This window comes from Patiria miniata, unplaced genomic scaffold (genome assembly GCF_015706575.1).
Source record: "Patiria miniata isolate m_02_andy unplaced genomic scaffold, ASM1570657v1 HiC_scaffold_27, whole genome shotgun sequence".
Classification (NCBI taxonomy): Eukaryota; Metazoa; Echinodermata; class Asteroidea; order Valvatida; family Asterinidae; genus Patiria; species Patiria miniata.
Window position 1 is genome coordinate 7,848,538 of NW_024037066.1, and position 20,662 is coordinate 7,869,199.

Here is a 20,662-nt window from a genome sequence, read left to right on the forward strand (position 1 = left end):
AAACATAAATATCTTCAATTTACAAGGCTGATACAGTCAACTCCAGCATTTTCAATCATTATCCACAATTTTGCAGTTTGGAATTTCCTACAATGCCGCTGGGGAACCCTCACATTTGAAAAAGCCGCAGAGAGAAGTTGAGGTCACTAAAAACTGACTAAATTCTGCATTAAAGGACCTCAAATACCCACATTTAGTTCAGTTGTAAGAACCTTGAGCTCCACTCCTCTACATTGAGTAGGTAACAGTAACTATTTTCAACCCTGTTAACATAAAGTACAGGTAAACATTTATTTTGAAAACTATTATTTTTTTAAGATGGAATTTTTGCGCCGGGGTGATATAAATCAAATTAGGTTTTGCCCTTCACCGACGTTTTAAACACTGTATACCCAGTGTGTTACCTCCCGAGTGAAAGTTGGAAAAAATCACTCGGGTGGGACTCGAACCCACGACCTCCTGCTTTCTAGTGCAGATGTCTTACCACTCGACCACCGAGCTAACGGGATCAGTTGGCCGGTTCGAATCTGATGTACATAGCAGCGGGTACCGCATAAACTATTATAAGATGGAATTTTTGCGCCGGGGTGATATAAATCAAATTAGGTTTTGCCCTTCACCGACGTTTTAAACACTGTATACCCAGTGTGTTACCTCCCGAGTGAAAGTTGGAAAAAATCACTCGGGTGGGACTCGAACCCACGACCGGGAGGTAACACACTGGGTATACAGTGTTTAAAACGTCGGTGAAGGGCAAAACCTAATTTGATATTATTTTTTTTTTAAAGATGGCATGGGGATGGAAGACCAAATGTATGCTTGCATTTTCTTGACATTTCATTAGATCCAAGGGGCTTATTAATTTTGTCAAAATCGATGATTCCAAATTTAAAACAATCACGTGCCGTCTCAAAGCATGCTTTCAAAATACAATATTAATTTCTATGTTTATTGTTGTCAGCTATTCAGATCCACATTGACGGATGCCAAGGAGTCTCGTAGCCATGTAGGATAGTCTCCAGCTGGGTAGACGGTCTTCATGTAATCCTTAATGAATGCCGGGTACCGGTCATCTATGATCGCTTGCCTTATATCCCTCATCAGGTCCATCTGAAAAGACAATCAGTTGTTAAGTCTCTGATAATACCAGTACACTGTATAGCACACACTACGGCTGGCAGGACTTGAACCCTTGACTTCTGTAATGCAGATCCAGTGCTCACCTAACTTATCTCTCACCTACATGACAGATTAGGAAATCACAACAGTGATTAAGAAAATACTCTGCCAGGACTCAACTCCAGAACTCTGTTTTGCAAGTCCAGTGTTTTACCATCCCGACAATCCAGCCAAATCAATAAAGAAAAATGCTATGGTTGGACTTTCACCTAAGACTTCTGTACTGCAATTCCAGTGCTCTACTAACAATACAGTAGACTGATATAAAAAGCCAATTACCTTTGCTGAGTTGAGCTACCTAAAGGTAATTACAAAGACATGAGTATGACTGTTATCTACAATGTACCTGGAATTTGAGGTTGTGCACACTGATGAGCTGACAAGCGACACTCTCACGGCCAGCTATGGTGTTGAGGTAGGCTCGTGTGTGTTGTTTACAGGTAGAACAGTCACAGTTCTCATCTATCGGCCGGAAGTCTTTGGCATACTGCTTCTGGTTCAAGTGCAGCTGGCCAGTCTTGACAAGCGCCGAACCAAAACGCTGTGGGGATAAAATAGAACAATATCAAATTGACCTTAAATATTCTTGAAATGTCAGATATTTTAATTAAGTTGACGTACCATTTGCCCTGAAATAAAGACATTGATTAGCAATATTGAGCATGGAATCTATGATCAATACAATAGGTGCTATTTGTTTATTTTTCAACTTATATGTATTGTATATACATGCAGTTTATGATTTCTAAAGATTTGCAAGCATAAGCCTCCAATTAGGAAGTCTAGACAGACCTATCAATGAAAAGGCTACTCCTAAGGCATTACATTTGTGAATATAATATGAAGCTATTTGTCCGTAGCTTTGCCATATGTGGGAAGAAACGGACCTAATGACCCACTGGAGATTATCCACTGTTGTCAGGGGATTAAAGGCGTTTACTGAGGTTGATTAGCTCTTAATGCAGCTTTCAGGCCACTCATTTTAAATCCCTTTCTGGGAGCAGTTATGTGTATTATATGGTCCGTGTTAACAAATTACAAAGTTTTAACCCCACGTCTTCCAAACATTGTTTAGTTGCCAAGGGAAGGTATCATATTTTGAATGTACTTGTTTGTTGGGGTGTTTGTTTGTTTGTTGGGGGTGTTGGTTTGTTTGTTTGTTGGGGTGTTGGGGTTTTTTTTTGGGGGGGGGGCAGAAATTGTGGTTTTATGTGCACTTTGGAATACTTACAGCGGTTCTTGTTGGGAACACACAGTCATACATATCTACACCCAGTGCACAGCACACAACTAGATCCACTGCATATCTGAAATATAAAACGGAAAACAAATTTCTAACTACAAATATAATTTGTTTTTGAAAGGTGTTCCTGATCGATTTGGGACAGAAAAATTAGTTTCAATGTTGGCATAAAGGAAGGGGTATGGGTTTCGTTAAAGTGGATCAGAGAGGGAGGGTTTTTGGGGTAATATCGTCTAGTGCACCACAAAGTGATGGATCGTCACATGATCGTCACATGATCGTCTATGGACTTTGGGCACACGATATGTCACACTTTGTGGTGCGACTGAGGATATGTATCATATATATATTTTGCATGGGGACATCAGTGTCATTTTTTTAGAACCTTGTTTAAATACACATACACATTGTATTGCCAGTTTCTGTTGATCAGGAAAGTTTGTTTTACTCCAAAATCCAATGTCGCAATTTCCTTTTCCCTTTCTTCTCCCAGTGGGTTCCTCACTACAACGTTCAGTAAGCACCCAATTTTTGACTTGTCTTTGAAACGTGTTACAAATAAAATTTGGAATTTACTACAAGGGGAGGAAGGGAGATATTTACCCAACTCCCATGCAGTATCGTGGTTTTTCTCTGGGCAGTATGTCTGTTGACAACGTCACCATCTTCCAGAAATAATCCTTCTCCTCCCCTCCACTCAAGCCACCAATGGCGTAACCAGGAGTGTCTCTTTTCACCATTTCTTAAAGAAAACAAAATCTTTAGTTAGAAAAAAGACCATTTTGCAGACAAATACAAATATGAGTAAAGGAAGATCGAGCTAATGATAATTATAACACCATCACAACATATGACTGTGTCTATAAAGATCTGACAACCTATAGTACCGCCTATAGTACCTTTTGCACAAATGGTCCGTAGTCTGGTGTCCAGACCCCCCTGTATAATTGCAAACAAATTCTGTTCACGAGGTCGCTTTTGGGCAGCTATGCACCTGTCCAACCAACGTATTGACCTGGGCATGGTAATCAAAACAAACATCTTGAACCAATTCAATAAAAGAATGAAATATAATCAAAATAGAAAACATATCAACTCTAAAAAATTCATTAGCATTAGCAAATTGATGACAATGACGCTGAACAATGATTAGTCAATCCCCAAATAACGAACAATTTAAATGAATTTTCATTCACCCGACATATTACATATTCACATATAAACACACACACACAAGTTATTTGAACCCAAATGTGACTTTCAAAAGCACTTTAATATTACTTTTAGACTTGTCACCTTACAACAGGTGTGCCTAACCTGTACATTGCTTCTTCCACCCGTGGTCCAGTCGTCAGACTGTGCACCACATCATCAAGCTGCATGATGATATCAGCGCCAATGTTTGCCTGGATCTCAACAGACTTCTCTGGTGTCAAGAGCATCTCTTCCTTGGTGTAGGGTGACTGAAACTTCACTCCTTCCTCTGTAATTTCAGCCAATTCAAGAAGTGAGACCATCTGGAATCCTCCACTATCCTATGCCAAGGAGAGGAAATACATGCTTTTAACTCTAACCCCCTTGAGTGATTTACTGAGATTTTTCCATACTCTTGCAAAATCCAACACTGTGGTAAACTCAACAACTAAACTGTTGGACTCTGATTAAAGTGGTATGCCTGACCCCATGTCAAGGGCAATCAGTTTACTAGTGCAGTTCTCACTCTAACAGAATCAAGTTAAACATGCACTTGGATTTTGAGGGGTTCGGGTGGTTAGGGTTAAAATAGGCCTGTTTTAGGCAGATTGCCAACGGCAGTATGAATCTTGTAACTTGTAAGACCTTATTTCACTGATTATTTATTTGTTGTCATGTAGATGAATTAGACATTTAGTTTAAAATTCAATCTTTTTTATATTACTGAAAACAATTTATGATAACGTTAATTGTCTCAACTGATCTCTTCTATACAGGCATCTTGTCTACTCACTGTAAGAAGCGCTCTTTTCCAATTCATAAATTTGTGTAGTCCTCCTGCCTTTTCTAAAAGTTCTGGTCCCTGGGGAAAGAAATTGAACAAAGCAAATGCAGTGCATTAGCCTTATTGCCAAATAAATCAATGCACAAGCTAAATTAGAAAATTGGGAAATATTTGTCACTTTTTTACCACGTTTATCCTGTTTTGTACATACATGTATTAAACGTTTTATACTTTTTGCAGTGGCTATCATTGCGGTAGTCGACTGTCTGCTTCCCTGACCTGAAAATATTCAACGTCAGGATCTTGCTCTTGGAACCAGACAATCAACCGAATGATTCTCAGACTTTATTTCCCTTTGAAAAAAATCCTCCAAAGCCAAGTAAAACACTAAGAGAAAAAAAATAAATCTACTTCAATAGAAGGTAGGATTTGATTAAAAAATGAAAGTATGAAAGAAAACTTTTGCACATTAAAACAAAAAAAGAACAATCCTTTCAGCCTGCTCGGTTTACTCCTACTGCAATACAACAAGGAGTGTTGAGCAGTATTGATGCAGATGCAGATACCTTCAACTTCAGTTCAGGGGTTTTAATTTTTATAAATTAAATAACAAATATAATTTTTTTTATATCAAAATTGGGAAAGTACCCATCCGTATAAACTTTAAAACACAAGATGTAGGTCGATTTAGACAAGTCTTTATATTTTCTCACAATAAGTTATATTTGAATTCAACAAGAACAAAGTTAAAGATATGGTTACCAAAGATATGCAACTTACAGGGCGCATGCCCAGGTGGTACGTGTTGCCCAAAATCAACTGGCAGTTAAGTTGTTCGAGTTGTGACGTCGTCAGGCCCTTCATCGTACCCTGAGTCCCGACCGGCATGAAAACAGGAGTATCCACTGTTTGATGTGGAAGCTCCAACTTACAAGTCCGTGCCTTTGTCGTGCTACATTCAGCAAGAATTTCTAGAGAAAGAGCACTCGGCATTTTGGTCATGGGCGCAGCCATCTTGGATCGTTGATGGCCTTTCCACTATTGCACGGGGTGGCTTATTGCCAGAAGCAATGTTTGTACATGGATTCAATTAATTTCATTATCACTAAGGATTTTATAAGGATTTCAAAAGCAAAATCATATGCACTGAAATTTTAATATGATGAATTTTATATTGTTTTAAGTTGGCTTTTTTGTTATTCCTGTTTCAAAATTAAAGTTAAAATCACCTATTGCCAAATGGAAGAACTAATTGAATATTAAAACCCTACACGATTAATGAATCGTAACCTATAACAAACGTATACTTGATGTTAAAAGTTACAGCCGGCATCTCGACATATTTTCCAATCGATTTATTGCAAGAATTGTTTTTACTTACGGAACAAATTATCAAAATTTGATGCCATTAAAATTGTGAACCTCCGATGACATTTAGTTTTGAGGTGAAGTCCGTGAATACTACAAAAGAAATATGGTTTACATTTTACTTGATATTTGTGTAATTAGGCGTGCCATAGTTTGTGTGGCGCGATCTGCACGTTGTAAAAGATACTCATCAGACCATCCTACATTGCACATCGCTGGCTGATCGCACTTTAACAGTGCGTGGGGATGGAATCGTATTTTTCCTTTCAACACCGGAAGTGAGAAAGGAATCAAGCACATACAGAGACAGGGCATGGAGGCGGAAAGGAGCGAGCACACTGCCGAAGGGGAAGTGCAATGGCGCCCCGTTTCTCTCACATTTGTCGAATACCCGGAAGGTAAATGAGGGGGAAATGCTGAGAAACACACCCTGGTTTGTTGGTGATATTGAATTGGGCGCATAAGAGGGCGCCCTCTGTTTTGATAACTCGGTGTCCTAAACTGCTTGTTTTCATAATAAAAAAGAAACTTTTTTTACCGTTTCATGATTGAAACATTAGTTCCATAACTTTCCATGTTCTCTCTGCCTTTTGTAAAGGCAGTGTATATTTGACCTTTGTAGGCCTATTCATTGTGGGCGCGGACATCCGGGATTTTTTTTACACTGGCTTAAAATAATGAATATCTAGCTCCGACTCCGAGTGCCAGACCTATGTTCTTGAAACTCAATATCCAGTCTGGAGTGCTGAATGGTAACACATAGCAAACGATGAAAACTGGTGTGCAAATGAATAGATATTTGCATCGGATGACTTCACTCCGGCCTGATCTATAGTGTAACACCTTCACCTTGTCCATCACGATTTAACCGTGAACATGTTGCAAGAAGTCTTGCATGGAATCGATCAAAAACGATCCCTGCCAGAGCTTCAAAATGCAACGATGTAAAATGCGACGCCGATGGCACATATGGAACACCATACTTTTGGTCAATTTTCAGGGACAGACAGACAGACAGACAGACCGACTGACCACCAAGTGACATATAGAAGCTCCTGCCAGAGCTTAAAAATGTGAAATATTCTGCAATTAAATGTAGGATTCAATTTAAAACAATAAAGGAAGGAAACATGTACTTAAAAAAAGAAATGCCGTGCACAGCGGAGTCTCAAACTGTGGTCACCAGGCTCGTAGTCCAACGCATTTGCCATGGAGCCACACGTTGGATCGGTTCTATAGGATTATTGAGCATCTTGTTATGTGTTCTTACATGGGCATGTGCAGAGGAGGTGCCAGCACAAGCGGAAAAAATATGAGACTAGTTCACCGTACTAATATAAACACTTTGTTCTGCAAACCACTCTCTTTGAATGTGTAGTCAATTTAAATGATTACACAATTGCTTTTAAAATTTAAATCATAATTTGTTTCTGAATGACCACATTAATATGTGACTTAAAGATGACAACATTTGGCGCCTAACATTTAGTTCTCCAGTAACACCCGCACTGCAGCTGAAGCTTTATCCTCCCCTCATTTCCTGTACAAACTCCCAAAATGTGGATTTACATAGCACACAATAACGCAATCAACGAATCAAGAAACATTGAATTACAAATTTGACATTTAACATCTTCATGTGATCATTTGCTATAGTGTAGTTAATTCGTTCCACTTGTTAAATATCCAGAAGCTGAAAACTAGTAAAAGAACTATTTAAAAAAAAACTTATCCCACCGTTTGAATTCAGGTGACATCATTGGGAAAGCCTTAGCCTACATCAGCCTTGCACCTGTCATCATTTTAGTTGGATTTGCAACACTCATTCTCTTCAGAAGGGAGTTACACACTGTGAGTACATTCACCTTCGGGAATTAGAGTCCGGAAACAGAATTGGTTCTGTAGTTAACCGTACCCATGCTTGATCCAACGTTGTCCATTTGTGGCTAGTTCTGTCCGAGTTTATGGAGCAGAAACAAAATAATGTCTGTTTTCTCTGAGAGCTTCTGTTAGATTCAGTAGATTAACCCTAACGTACCTAAATCCATCAAAACCCACACCCCTGTTTTGGAGGATTTCGGCAGAATCAGGATACCTCTATCTTGAAAAAGTTGGGGGATTTTGATGGATTCAGGACAGTAAGCCTAGTGGTACTGCAGGATTTTGATGGATTCAGGATACCTCCATATTGAGCAGTTGGGGGACTTTGATGGATTCAGGATCTCAACAGATTTACTTCGGCTAACCGGCTAAGCTTTGCCAACAAATCTTCCCTCCCGAACATGGGAACGATTGTAAAATAATTAAGATACAGTGGAATCTTGATAAGTCAAACCTCAAGGGAATTGGCTCAAAGTTTGAGTTAAGCAGGGCTTTGAGTTATCCAATGGATTTTCTATTCATCAATAATTGATGGGAATAAGTTCTTACTTTGAGTTAGAAGGGTTTTTGAGTTTATAGCAATTTTTGACTTACCGAGATTTCACTGTATCAGTTTGTCATTAAAAATAGATGGTTCAAAGGATCCACCAAAACCAAAAAGTTAAAAGCTTTTTCTTATGATAATGATTTCTTCGTTGGAAACAATTAAAAGACCTGTTGACATGGCAAGTAAATTGTCCAAAATCTTCATTCCTAGTGAATCAGGAAATCCTGACAGAGAGATTTTTTATTTACAGTTTTTCAGTTTCTTACTGCGATTGATAGTACAATTTGAAGGTTTGGGTCATTTTAGCACATATGATTTGTGGATTCTTTTGGATATTGTGTCGGGCATTTTGAAGCTCATTCAAAAATTGTGGGTAATTGTATATCCTGGTTGTTGGCATTTAATGTTTAGAAACTCTTCAGAAAGAGTTTGATACCAATTAAATTAGAAATCCATGCATTCAACAATCTTATCAAAGATCAAGAAATTTTGTGGCCATTTTTTTGTAATCACGTAACTAAAGAATAAGATTGATGTCTGTCTGTTTCTTTCCAGATGACTTTTTTTTGCGGACTGTTGTTTAACGAGATGGTCAACTGGATTACAAAACATATCATCAAAGAACCTCGACCACCCAGGGGTAAGTCTGTGCCTCTGGCCTGTCTGTCTGTCGGGCGGGCTGTCTTGCTGTCTTTGTGTTAGTCTGTTTGTCAGTCGGTCAGGAAGGCTGTCCGTCTGTCAGTCATTCCCACAGCTAGAGTTGAATTTATTTCCAAACCTAAAATCAGAGTGTTGACTTGGGGACGTGATGGCGAAGTCAGAATCTCTTGCTTCCTCACAAGGGTTTAGTAACAGAAAAAGGAAAATATGTTTCTAGATAAGTTACCCGTACTTAAACCATATGCTTTAGCCCAAGTTTGAGTCTTACATCTTATCCAGACTGGGATGTTGAGTGCTGAAAAACATGCAAAACGAAATCAAAATCAGGCCAACTTTACTCACTTTTTAACCAGCAAAATTCTCCAAAACTTTAAGTTTGAAGACTCAACTCAAGTTCTATAGGAGAATTTTTTTCAATATTTTGCACATTAGAGGGAAGTCAAGTGATTTCAAAATGAGGCTAAAGACTAGACTGGTACATGTCCAACCATGGTCCAACTATTTGAAAAGACTGACCGCTTCATTCAGTGTCATTAGTCTGGTGGCTGACTATGGAGAAATGTGTAGAAATAGAGACCAGTACCAGACATGCCGATGTTTCTTTTGGCACAGTTGATTGATGCAGAACTGAAGGGTGTTGGACTGGTTGTTTCAGGTGCCAGTCTATTTTCTTGTACTGCATGTTTTCACTACCTTAAGTTTTTGGACTCTCATACACAGATTTGAGAGTCCCGCATTTTCAGACTTCATCTTATCTAGATTTCTACAAAGTAACCATTGCCAGATTCACTGAATTCAATCTTTAAAACCTGCCCTCTTTTGGCTATATGGTTGACAAAAGATAATACTATTTTGTTTGGTTTCTGACTGTGTGTGTACCTACACATTTATCTACCTGTATCTTTAAGGTTCTGTTTATTTATTTAATGCCTCAGAAATATATCTTGTTTTGTTGCAGGATTATTTTTATCAATTCTCTGTAGCTGTTACCATGGTTACTGCCAATGTACTATTTTCTTTTTTTCTGTCGTAGTGTTTCCAGGTTTTTCCCTTAATTAATTTTATCACCGTGCAAGTTTTTCATATCAAGATATTTTATTTTTTAGAGTTCAGTGTTATTTAATTTAATTATATTTTTCATTAAACTTGTTTTCATCAAACTTCAAACCCTTCTCCCGACTTGATGGCCGAAAGAATTTTGAAAATGAAAAGGAAAATAAATAAGATCTTTTTTTAACACGTGTTTGTAATTTTACATGGTTTTCATAGTTTTCCTTTCTTTTGTTAAATATATTTTGCAGGTAATCAAGAGATGTTGTTCTCAGAGTACGGCATGCCTTCAAGTCATTCCCAATTTATGTGGTTCTTTGCAGTCTATATAGTGCTCTTTATTTACATCAGGTACTGAATTTCTGTTAATTTTATTGAAGGTGTAAATGTTTTTGAGCAATCATGCAGAATTGACAAAAATAATAATACGTCATTGCAAAGGACTTCCTGGAGATCTTTTTATCAATTCTGCATTTATTTTATCAATGTTACTGATCCTCTTAATTTAGTAACACCAAAATAGGGGCAGCAGAACCGAAGGGGGGGGGGGGGGGGGGGGGGGGGCTGGGGGGCACTTGCCCCCCCCCCCAGATTTACCCAAGTGCCCCTTTTGCGGACATAAATGTGCCCCCTCTAGCATAAATGTGCCCCCTTGAGATGAAACAAAAAATGCCCGAAAATTTTCTGACATTTGTTTGAAGCAACCATTTCCCAAAATGGTATAGATAGTTTTGATATGAACGAGGAATATGAAAACCAAGCCCCAAAAGCCACACAATGCGGAATGCGCCCTGAAAATGGGCGCCTAATGTGTAGTTTGCTGCATAAATGGCCGGTTTTGAAGAGCGCCCCCTATTTTGGAAGATGATACCCCCACCCACCCACCCACCCACCCACCAACCACTGTTTGATATTACAGAGGCCAAGTGTCCGGTGAAAAAAACGTGTCGACCTTTCAGCACAGATGTGCAAAAAAATAAATACTTAGCAAGTGCCCCTTTTCGGTGATTGCCCCCCCCCCTCCCGTTTGAAAACCGTTCTGCTGCCGCTGCACCAAAATGTCTGTTTTTAAACACCCAAGCCTGTTACTCCATGTGCTGCCCCAAGCCACCAGAGCGCTCAATGGTTTTATCAATTCATCAGGGAGTATAAACAATGTAATACAATGAAGGTTAGGTTCCAATGAGTTTTAACATGGGTCAATGCCTTCATTTGAAGAACACTTATTTGTTGAGTGTTCGTTGTTTGTTGAGTGTTCGTGTCGTGTACCTGCTGGGTAATTTGTATGTATACAATTTCTGTGTTTTCTTTACAGACTAGGACTCCAGCAGCATAGCTCTGCTAGTCTTATAGAGTTAGCCTGGAAGCATTGTCTAGCCATAGGAACTACATTTTTAGCGCTGATTGTTAGTTTTAGCAGGTGAGACAGACTTGTTTCCATTCATTGCCGAATCTGCATTTAAAATATACAGTTTTGTTTATAAGGCCAAAAAAAGAGGCTCTGGTTTCTGGTCTGCGTGCGCATCTCCGTAGCCATGCGCATCGGCAAAATTAAACAGTTTTTTTTTCAATGTAAGATGATGTCTGAAAACCGCCAAACTCACTGCTTTGACTGGAATCCTGCCGCTGCACAATTTTAACGTGTTTTTAGATGGGGTTACGATCGAGTATAAGCTTTATGTGGCCTCCCTGGGCTCCCATACGTTTCGCAATTAATTTAGTCGGGCACCATTTGCAGTCATCAGCCGAAATTTGAAGAAAAAAAGCAAGTTAAAAAAAAAAAGCCGCGTCGCCGCACCACTTTTGGGACAAGCTCCATACCAGAAACCAAAGACTTTTTGGGGGGGCCTAATGTAGATTTTTCAACAATAACTTGAATTTTGTTTATTGTTTTCATTGTGGAAATTCATTTTTAAAAGTTTTAAAGTTTTGCTGGTCCCAGAGGCCCGGCCTAGTGTCCTCTTTGTGCCACATTCACCGACTGACTCACTGCGTCACTGACAGACTCACTGACTGTCATTTGTGGGCTGGGCAGTGCTATTGTATAGGATTACCCTGTAACATCAATGAAGAGCTAAAATCTGGACCATTGGATCCTCAAGGATGAATGACTTCCCCAAATTTCTGGTTAGAGGTGTGATATGGCACTTGTGCGTGTGCGTGGGCGAGACTCGGAGCGCTACTGCAGTCTTTCAGTGGTTACATTTCTGTCAGGACGCCAGCTGTCGGCGATCATGGCACGCCTGCGATGTTCTATATGTTCTATGCACGGACGCGGCATATCACGCTTGTAGACAATCTGTTTCGTAAATTTTTTACACAAGCTCAGATGAGTCGTTTATCCTTGTGTAGAGGATCCATGATTGCATGAAAAGACGTCCATCGAATAACCATTATGAGTCAATGGAACCAAATTGTGTTCACTCTCGGGCAAGCTTGACTAGGTTCTCCTCGTCTTGTTTGTTTATTTCAGGGTGTATCTTGCTTACCACACTGTACGACAGGTGATATGTGGAGCCTTACTTGGGACCATCCTGGCCGTGCCTTGGTTTGCCTTTAATGAGGTAAATGTTCCCCTTCCCTTTCCCCTGCCCCCCTTCCCCCTCCTGGATATCTTGAGCAAGAAGAAACACTCAATCAAGTCTGTCAGTGATTTTAGTACCCTTCTTGTAGTTTCAAAAACTTGGTGTTATTATTGTTTTCCTCCAAATTTCTTATGATTTTTGTTTTACCAAGAGCCATAGATTAGGTAATATCTTCTTTCACCCAAAGTTCTTGTTCGATTTCTTGAGATTTAACTGAAGACAGTGACAGCAGGTGAGATCATTGTTGTAAAAAGATCTTTGAGATTTAAAAATTAAAAAAAAGTCAAGTAGGAATTTGCAGAAAAACTCAGTCCACACAGTGGTTAGAGTTGCAACTGGGTGCCTACACATGTACGCTTTCAACCCCCAGAACTTAACCGTCTTCTTCAAACTATTTGCTGCATTTCTTGGTAGGTTTTCCTGACCCCTCTTTATCCTCGCGTGGTTTCCTGGCGAGTTGCTGAGATCCTGTTGGTGCGAGATTCCACCCTCATTCCCAACGTCTTGTGGTTTGAGTACACCAACGCCAGAACAGAAGCCAGGTGCGTATGGGCTCCCTGCCTCCTCCTAACATCATTTCCTAAAAGCCATCAAATATTTGCAAAGTCAGTAGATCCAATTCTTCATTCCCTATAACCACATAGTTCAACTGTTTAAGCCTAAATCCGTTTTGTTACATTTTTTCCCGGCTTTTCATAATTTTAAAATGCCCTTTTCTATCCCCCTGGCATTGTTGTTTTTGGTTAGGTAAACTGAAAAGTGCTGTCATATGAAAAGTCAGACTTCACTCTCAACCAAACTTGGTGACAATAATCTTTGGGTAAGGGACTTTAAGATGACGTGAGACATTTGAGGTCAAAGGTCATCTAGGGGTCAAATGAGGTCATTGTTGATTTTGGTTAGGTACACTGAAAAGTGTGCTTACTAACTGACTGTATAAATACTGCCAGCATGCCAGGGGGCAGTGTTTTTACATCTGATGCCCCAATTTTATCTCCTCCTACAATATTTTGGACTTTTTTTCAAACTGCAATTACTTTGGGCTATCTGATCTGGTCAGGGGTGGTCTGTGATGAATTTGAAATTCATTTATCTTTTTGGATGAGTGCCCCTGCGTGGTGATGCACTCAGCACACTTTGCATTCCTCCAGTTAGCCTTAGATTGTAGCAATAATAGTTTGCAACTTTGAGTTAATTCCTTGAGATATTTCAAATTGTCCAGTGACTTCTGTTAAAGTGGATGTCAACTTCCTAGTAATTGCACTTATTCCAATTATGTTAAATTTCTTGTTTGCCTAACATCACAACTAAGAGACCCTGGAAATAGTTGAGATGATATTGAATTTTGGTTTCAGAACTAGACAACGGAAGCAAGGCTGTGGCAACAAGATGTCATGACTACATGTGCGCCAGATGATACGGGAGGAGTTAAGAGACAGATGCCAGCATTCATGATCGTCGCTAACCCAGCCGACCCTTCAGCCAAGGGAGGGCGCCCTCTAGAAGCTAACTGGCATGTGCGGTAAGCATGCCCTATCTGCCATTATTATTCAACTTCTTCGTGCGCTTATTAAGATGGAGACGCAATCAACAGCTGACTTTGTTTAAATTGACCAATTTATCTTGTTTTTTTGATAAACAACTTTCGTATATTTCCTAAAGGGCTTAACTAGGAATTTTTCTTGAAATTTGACCACTTTTTGTGTGCATTTTTAAAATAAATATCTGTTTTTGGATTGGCACAGTGCACAAAGAACAAAGTTACTGATTTAGTGTTGTTCAACACATATATCAATTGTTTGAAAACAAATTAAGATTATTCTATAATTGGCAAGCTGCCGACTTAAACACCGACCGCACGAACCGAAGATTTGTGTAAACGATATCCACGCAAATCTTAAAAGTATTTTTCTTCAAAGTGCCATGTTGTTGACAATGTAATTGAAAAGGTAATAAATTTTTTTTGTAATTTTGAGCTTATCACTATATCTGTTACACATTCCCTAAGAGAAAGATTCTAGAGGTTGTCTTGCATAAATGCTGCATGTAAATGAGTAACTTGCAGACGCACAGAATATCCAGCGAGGTGTTTGTTTCTATTCTTTATAATCATTAATTTTGTAAAAACTGTTTCAATTGGTTTAATGTTCTGTTTCTCAACATCTCTTTGTCTCAAACAAAAAATGTTGATAATTTTCATGAAGGAAACGATGAATTACACCATTACCAATTATCCTATCCAATTTAATTGAATAATTTGTGCTACCCCCCCCCCCCCCCCCCCCAGTAAAAAAATTAAAAATCTTAGGGAAGTTTATCAGTTTTTTCTGTCATTTTTGAGAAACCAAGTTTTGATCAGTGTAACCATTAATTGGAAAGTTTTAGTTTTTGACTTAATTGAACAGAACAAACATGACAGTTTTTTTTTGAAAGAATTTTCACAAAGACTTTCTTGAGAAAATAAATTCCACTTAAGCACTGCCTGGCTAAGAAAGGGTAAAATTTCACTGTGTTAAAGAAAAGAAAGAAGTATGTTATTTACGCAAAGACACTAGCACGCAAACTGTGTTGAAACAAGAGTCCAAAAGCATTTCAATTTTAGAACAAGTAAATATATTGGACTCAGATGGCATTAAGTTGACTTCTGCAGGCATTTAGAACAAAACATTTCATCTTAGGTTGTTTTTGTCTCCTTTTTGCCAAAATGTCACAAAATTGTAAAGAAATATTTCAAAAAACAACAAATGATTTCTAGAAACATCCACACACAAAAACTGTGGTCCCACAAATTTTCAGTCCTGAACTCTGCAAGAAAAAATGCACACAACACATCATTATGAACCAGTTCACGCCAGGATTATTTTGACAAGAACGGAACGAGGCGCGGGATTACTTTTCACTCGACCTCAAGCCAGGCGGGTTGAAGCCATCACCCTCAGGCAGCACACTCATATTTCCGGCCTCGCTCACGGGTCGCTGTCAGATATTTTCTGCCTCGCTTCCTGTGTGTTTATCCGTCATCTGTTCTGAGTACCGCAAAACCTTAGCATGTATACATGTCATCCGGCGCAAACTGGTTAAAGACTCCGTTGTAGTTAACAAAAACAAAATGAGGAGCAAGATGCCTTATCTCAGGATAACTGTGCAGGAAAAGCTACTCGTTACCATATTGGATATTTGGGTGCATATTTTGCATGTAAAAAGTAAACCTTTCGACAGGCATGAGTCTTCAGTGGAGTGTAACAAACTTCTTGTACATGTATTACGAATGGATAATTATTAAAGTTATGAATAATTCTATATTTGCAAGAAGCAGACTAAGTGCTACAACTAATTTGGTTTGTAATGAAAGTATGAAAGTAATGCTGAGCATGAAACTAGTATTAATCAAGAAATCATTGCCATGTTTATTTCTTAATAACGGGTTGTCAGAAGAAAAAGTATGTGATGTAACATCTCCAGTTGGGAAAAAAAGAAACTGAACAAAATTATAAGAATAGGCCAAACTCTATTTGGATTGTGCGGCCCGCCCCGTTTACATCCCTAATCAGTACAGGGTATGGGAATTTCAATCCAGCAGTGATCCTCAAAAGAGGGCACTGTTGCCACTTTTGATCTTCGTTCGTACCCACCTCCTAAAACAGGGCGCTGGGAAGGGCTAATTTCTTCAGGATGCATGACGTGATTTCTTCGAGCCCTCATTGGATTGAATTTGTTTGAACAAGAACACGGGTCAACACTTACGTGTGCGTGTGACACGTGTATGCTGAATATACGTGCATTGATTAAGGCAGCAAGCTTCCCACAGTGCTTTGCAACACCTGTGCTTCCTTCACAAAATGTTGTGAAGGAGATTAGCCCTTCCCAGCGTCCTGTTTGGGAGGTGGGTACGAGCGCAATTTTGAACAAATCCTATACAAATGTTTATGAACATGTATCAAATGTTCACCTCCTGGAATGGAGACAACCATCAGATGTGTGCATTCAATTGTAAGTGTTGGTTTTTCCAAAATCTTGAATTTATAATACAGCTCAAACACCGGATTAAAATATACTAGCCTCTAAAAGGGATGTTCTGTTGTTAAGAATGTGGATTTGAATTGTGGACTATCAATGCCTTTACTCTGGTTAAATAAAGCATGCTGTTAATGTGAATTAATGACATTTTATAACAATTCAAACGATATTTGTAATATTCTTTCGAGAGTGCGTCTGTTTTGAGCGAGGCTGGTCCTCTAAATAGCATTTTTATTTTCATTATCCAATGTTTTGGTGTTGTTTACATTCGTGTTTGAATGTACAAACCCATGCCTTCTTGTCAACACTCGAGAGTGCATGACAAGCATCAATAAGTGTAGGAATAACAAGTAAATTTGCAGTATCTTCAAGATGTGTAAACTGTGTGCCATAACAACATCTTAAAAACTCAGACGTTTGAGAGACCTACAAAATCGACAAAATCATGATCCAGAAGTAAGCGCACTGGAAACAGGCTCATTGCATTCTGTTTACCACAGGGTTGGTTTCCAGTTTAATTTTCCTCTTTGAAAAATGGCCCATAAATAGTTAAAAGACACGGGTAATGAAATGGAGTACATTTGTACATTGGGGGATTCAAGCCCAGAATTCAGGTTTCGGTGTTACAAGCCTTTACACCGTATCAGACCAAAGAAAATGTAAGGACGCCTTTCAGTTTAATTAGGATATTTGAACTTAAGTTCGGTTTTATTATTAAGAGAGAAAAGGAAATGCTACGGATTCAAACCCCGGCTGCGAGATTTGTTGTTCAAAGCCTATCCAGTTGATCACCACACTTCTTTATTTTTTTTATTTCAGCCATTTCAACTATGATATTGTACCTTTTAAAAATGTTAAAACAGTATGCGAACTTGGCTGGATTCGAGCCAGGTTTGCTCCGTTCAGAGCTCTGAGCTCGTCCACTTGTACTTACCCAACCCTTCCCCCCTTAAAATTTCTAGGTTTCATTGATTTAATGTGAAAAACAAAAAGGTAACATTTGGGATTCCAATCTTTCTCCCTCCTGTTCAATTCCTTAAAAAGAACAAAGATAAAGTAAAGTCGGTACCACTTGGAATTGAACTAGGGTCGTTGAGTGCGGAGGGTTGTGCTTTCCAATAGGCCATCCAAACTTTCAGAGTTGTAAGGTAAATCTGACTAACTGGTATTTATGAGTATTATTCCGATGAAGACTAACTTGAAAGGGTTTAAAATACCTTCCGTTAGTAGGAAATATTATGTTTAAGAAGTATTTAATGTTTGAAGATAAAATGCACGTGTGCAGGCCCTGCAGCTGGTTGGGGGGGGGGGGGGGGGGGGTACCCTCGTCCCACGTGCGGACGTGCTCTGGCAAGCGGGAATTCAGGCCTACCACGTGCGTATGGCCATAGATGCATAACAAGGCTCCCTATTTGTGTCCACACTTTATTGCATTGTCAACTAGTCCGCTTTCATTGGCTGCTGTCACTATTTAGCGACTGGTAAAATTGCGTCTACGGCCCTGTTCAATTCCTTTGTTGTATCCAGCATTAACAATAATAACTTTCCAGTTACTGCACAGGATAATTGCCCGTGATTTGCTGTTACACACGACTAGATTGGGCTGCAAACCTAGCCCAAAAATTCAAAAGAAAATGCCGGAGAAAAGGACCTAGTAACGTTTATATTTCACAAGAAACATATTTTTGTGTTCAGCAAGGTCTGGTGAGGACGCACAAAGCAAAGCCATTATCGCAAAATGTTTCAAGATTTAAAAATCACGTTTTGAGAATCGAGCTTCACCTTTCCACCTTTGAGCGTTGACCAAGGATACTTCTGGTGACTGGTTTTACGCCTATGACACTGGAGGGTATGAATTTTCACGTCACCATAAAAATGAAATTTCGCACATGAAACGGTGCAGTTAACACCTTGAAAAATTGTTTGGATTTTTATTTCACCTTTTCACATTTTTTAACATCCTAAGATGAGAATAACTTTCAGAATTAATTATTAAGTTGCCGTTTGGTTTTTATCGCGTCTCACACAATTCATCTTTCTTCACTTCAAAAAAAAGCCAAAGGACCAATGAAGACAACTTGGAATAGTGGATAAGCTCAATGTCACAGACATCAGATGTCCAGTGTTCGAATCCTGCCAAATGCAGATTTTTTTTTTTCGAACAATTTTTATCGAGGAATTTTCTCCAAGTGCTTGTGCGATCGATTATTTCTAATAATTGTGAACAAAATTCAAGTCCTTTGATTTCTAGATGAAATCATTGTCATGTATGTCAGCGTGTCATGAATTCCAGCTGATCTGTCATTAATTTCAGGTGTACTGTTTTTTTTGGGAAAGACGTTATTTTATGCATGCCGAGCCCATGCACAGACCCCAGGAAAGGAAAAAAAAGTCAATTTTTTCTAAAGTAAAGAAAGGTGTTATTTTACAAGAAATTACAAAAATCATGCTTTACAAAGACATGTTTCAGTATTTGCAAGAGAAGTGTCAAAGCAACTGAATAGACTGTGTAGTTTCTGAGTTGGTTGAACTGAATTTGGCAGTTTAGGCATTCGAACCCAAGCCCAGTTGATAACAGCTCCATAACATGTTGAATACTAAAAATAAACAAATTATGGCTTCTGAAAGCTGATCTTAAAATGGTGAACACCAAGCTGGAAAGATTGTGAATCAGTGATGCACTGGTGTAGCTATCCAATGGTCTGGGGTTCAACCTCACAATTGAGGTCGGGTATGCCTACATCGCTGGCTGTAAATATCAATATATCATTGATTGATTGATTGATTAATTGATTGTATTGTCAGTTGACTTCAACCGACTATTTTTATATGCAAGATTTAAATTTGTTCATGCCTTCATTTTTCCTTTTTTTTTATGAGTATTGCATGTTTTATTTTATCCAAAGCCAATCCACACAATTGATAATTTATCAAATTGCAATTATTTGCTGAGAGTATAATTGTGTAAACTAACTTTTTGGAAATGTATTTTTGGGGGGTTCTTGGTCTTTTTTATATTAAGAATTTCCAGAAGACTGACACTTTATCTTATGGACTTATAAGTGGACATATTTTTTAGAAAGTTTTGTCAAGTGTAGTAATTAATTAATGTGTATGCATTCCCACAAAACGGCTTTTTAATTAATGACGTACACGGTTCGGGTTATCAGGTTGGACATTCTAAAATGACTTCTTTTTTTTAAAGTTTTCTATGTTTTTCCAGAAAGTGCTCTCTTAAATGCTTATCACAGCACGGTTCATACAATGAAACTTGCATTGTCAAATGTGGACCAAATAAAAGTTATGCAACACTGATTATGCTGTATTTGTAGTTAGTTTTACAAACATGCTCGGGACAATTCCTGGAGATATGGACTGCTTGCTTTCATTGTCACAGCACCCACTTTTGAAACTGGATGGTAAAACTTCCAAGAGAACCTGTTAGATCTGGTGTGAGGTCATATGAGCTAAATTGCGATCTAAGGTTGGACAATTTGCTCTCAAGGATGGTTAAGGGGCAATTCCACAGTTAGTTACGTTACATTTTTTATGTGCTTTTGAGTTTCCTTGGGCTGTAATTACCTTACTGAAAAGGTTTAATAACTGTTATCCCCATGGTAGATAGAGTAGACCTAGACCTACCTAATCACCAAAGATGACATCCAGAAAAATGTGTTATGTATGATAAACAAGATGCACAAAATCGGTTACCCACGTGACATTTTGTAACGTGAGTAACCGTGGAATTGCCCTTATGTGGAATTACATGAACCATGACCTCTAGGTCATTTTTGATTAGCTCACTGGGATCGACTTGGGGCTAAGGATCAACTTGGGTTAGCCCGTGCATGTTCTATTAGCTCTGAAATCGTTCTCGGGGCTCACCCGGGTCGGCCACCACAGACCCTGCTCATGGAGCAGAGTCAGTGGTGGAAATACGTCACACGCATGCGTTGTTCATTCCAAGAAACGGACAAATATGGCGGCTGGACAGCGGAAATCTAAAGTGGACTTAAAAATTAACTTAATTGAAGTCTAAAGGTAATTATTTATTTACTTCATTGCGACTTTAGAGGCTACAATTCCAGCCTAACTTTATGAAATAATTTCAGTTGACGGAAAGGCCAATCACAAGCTAAGACCCAGTGCGAAGT

The 20,662-nt window shown here is 38.8% G+C and overlaps 2 protein-coding genes across 2 annotated transcripts; one reads left to right on the forward strand and one right to left on the reverse strand.

Moving 5' to 3' along the window:
- Positions 1 to 776: 776 nt before the first annotated feature.
- On the reverse strand, positions 777 to 5,455 carry LOC119734602 (queuine tRNA-ribosyltransferase catalytic subunit 1-like). Its single transcript, XM_038208136.1, has 8 exons — positions 5,181 to 5,455; positions 4,410 to 4,478; positions 3,740 to 3,957; positions 3,322 to 3,437; positions 3,026 to 3,164; positions 2,411 to 2,486; positions 1,526 to 1,720; positions 777 to 1,110 (listed from the first exon to the last, which is right to left on the reverse strand). Exons 1-8 carry the CDS (start codon positions 5,412 to 5,414, stop codon positions 958 to 960), a joined length of 1,200 nt encoding a protein of 399 aa, XP_038064064.1. The 5' UTR covers positions 5,415 to 5,455; the 3' UTR covers positions 777 to 957.
- Positions 5,456 to 5,947: 492 nt separating this feature from the next.
- LOC119734604 (dolichyldiphosphatase 1-like) lies at positions 5,948 to 16,666 on the forward strand. Its single transcript, XM_038208138.1, has 8 exons — positions 5,948 to 6,166; positions 7,519 to 7,619; positions 8,752 to 8,836; positions 10,158 to 10,257; positions 11,222 to 11,326; positions 12,380 to 12,470; positions 12,906 to 13,033; positions 13,847 to 16,666. Exons 1-8 carry the CDS (start codon positions 6,082 to 6,084, stop codon positions 13,887 to 13,889), a joined length of 738 nt encoding a protein of 245 aa, XP_038064066.1. The 5' UTR covers positions 5,948 to 6,081; the 3' UTR covers positions 13,890 to 16,666.
- The last annotated feature ends 3,996 nt before the right edge of the window (positions 16,667 to 20,662 follow it).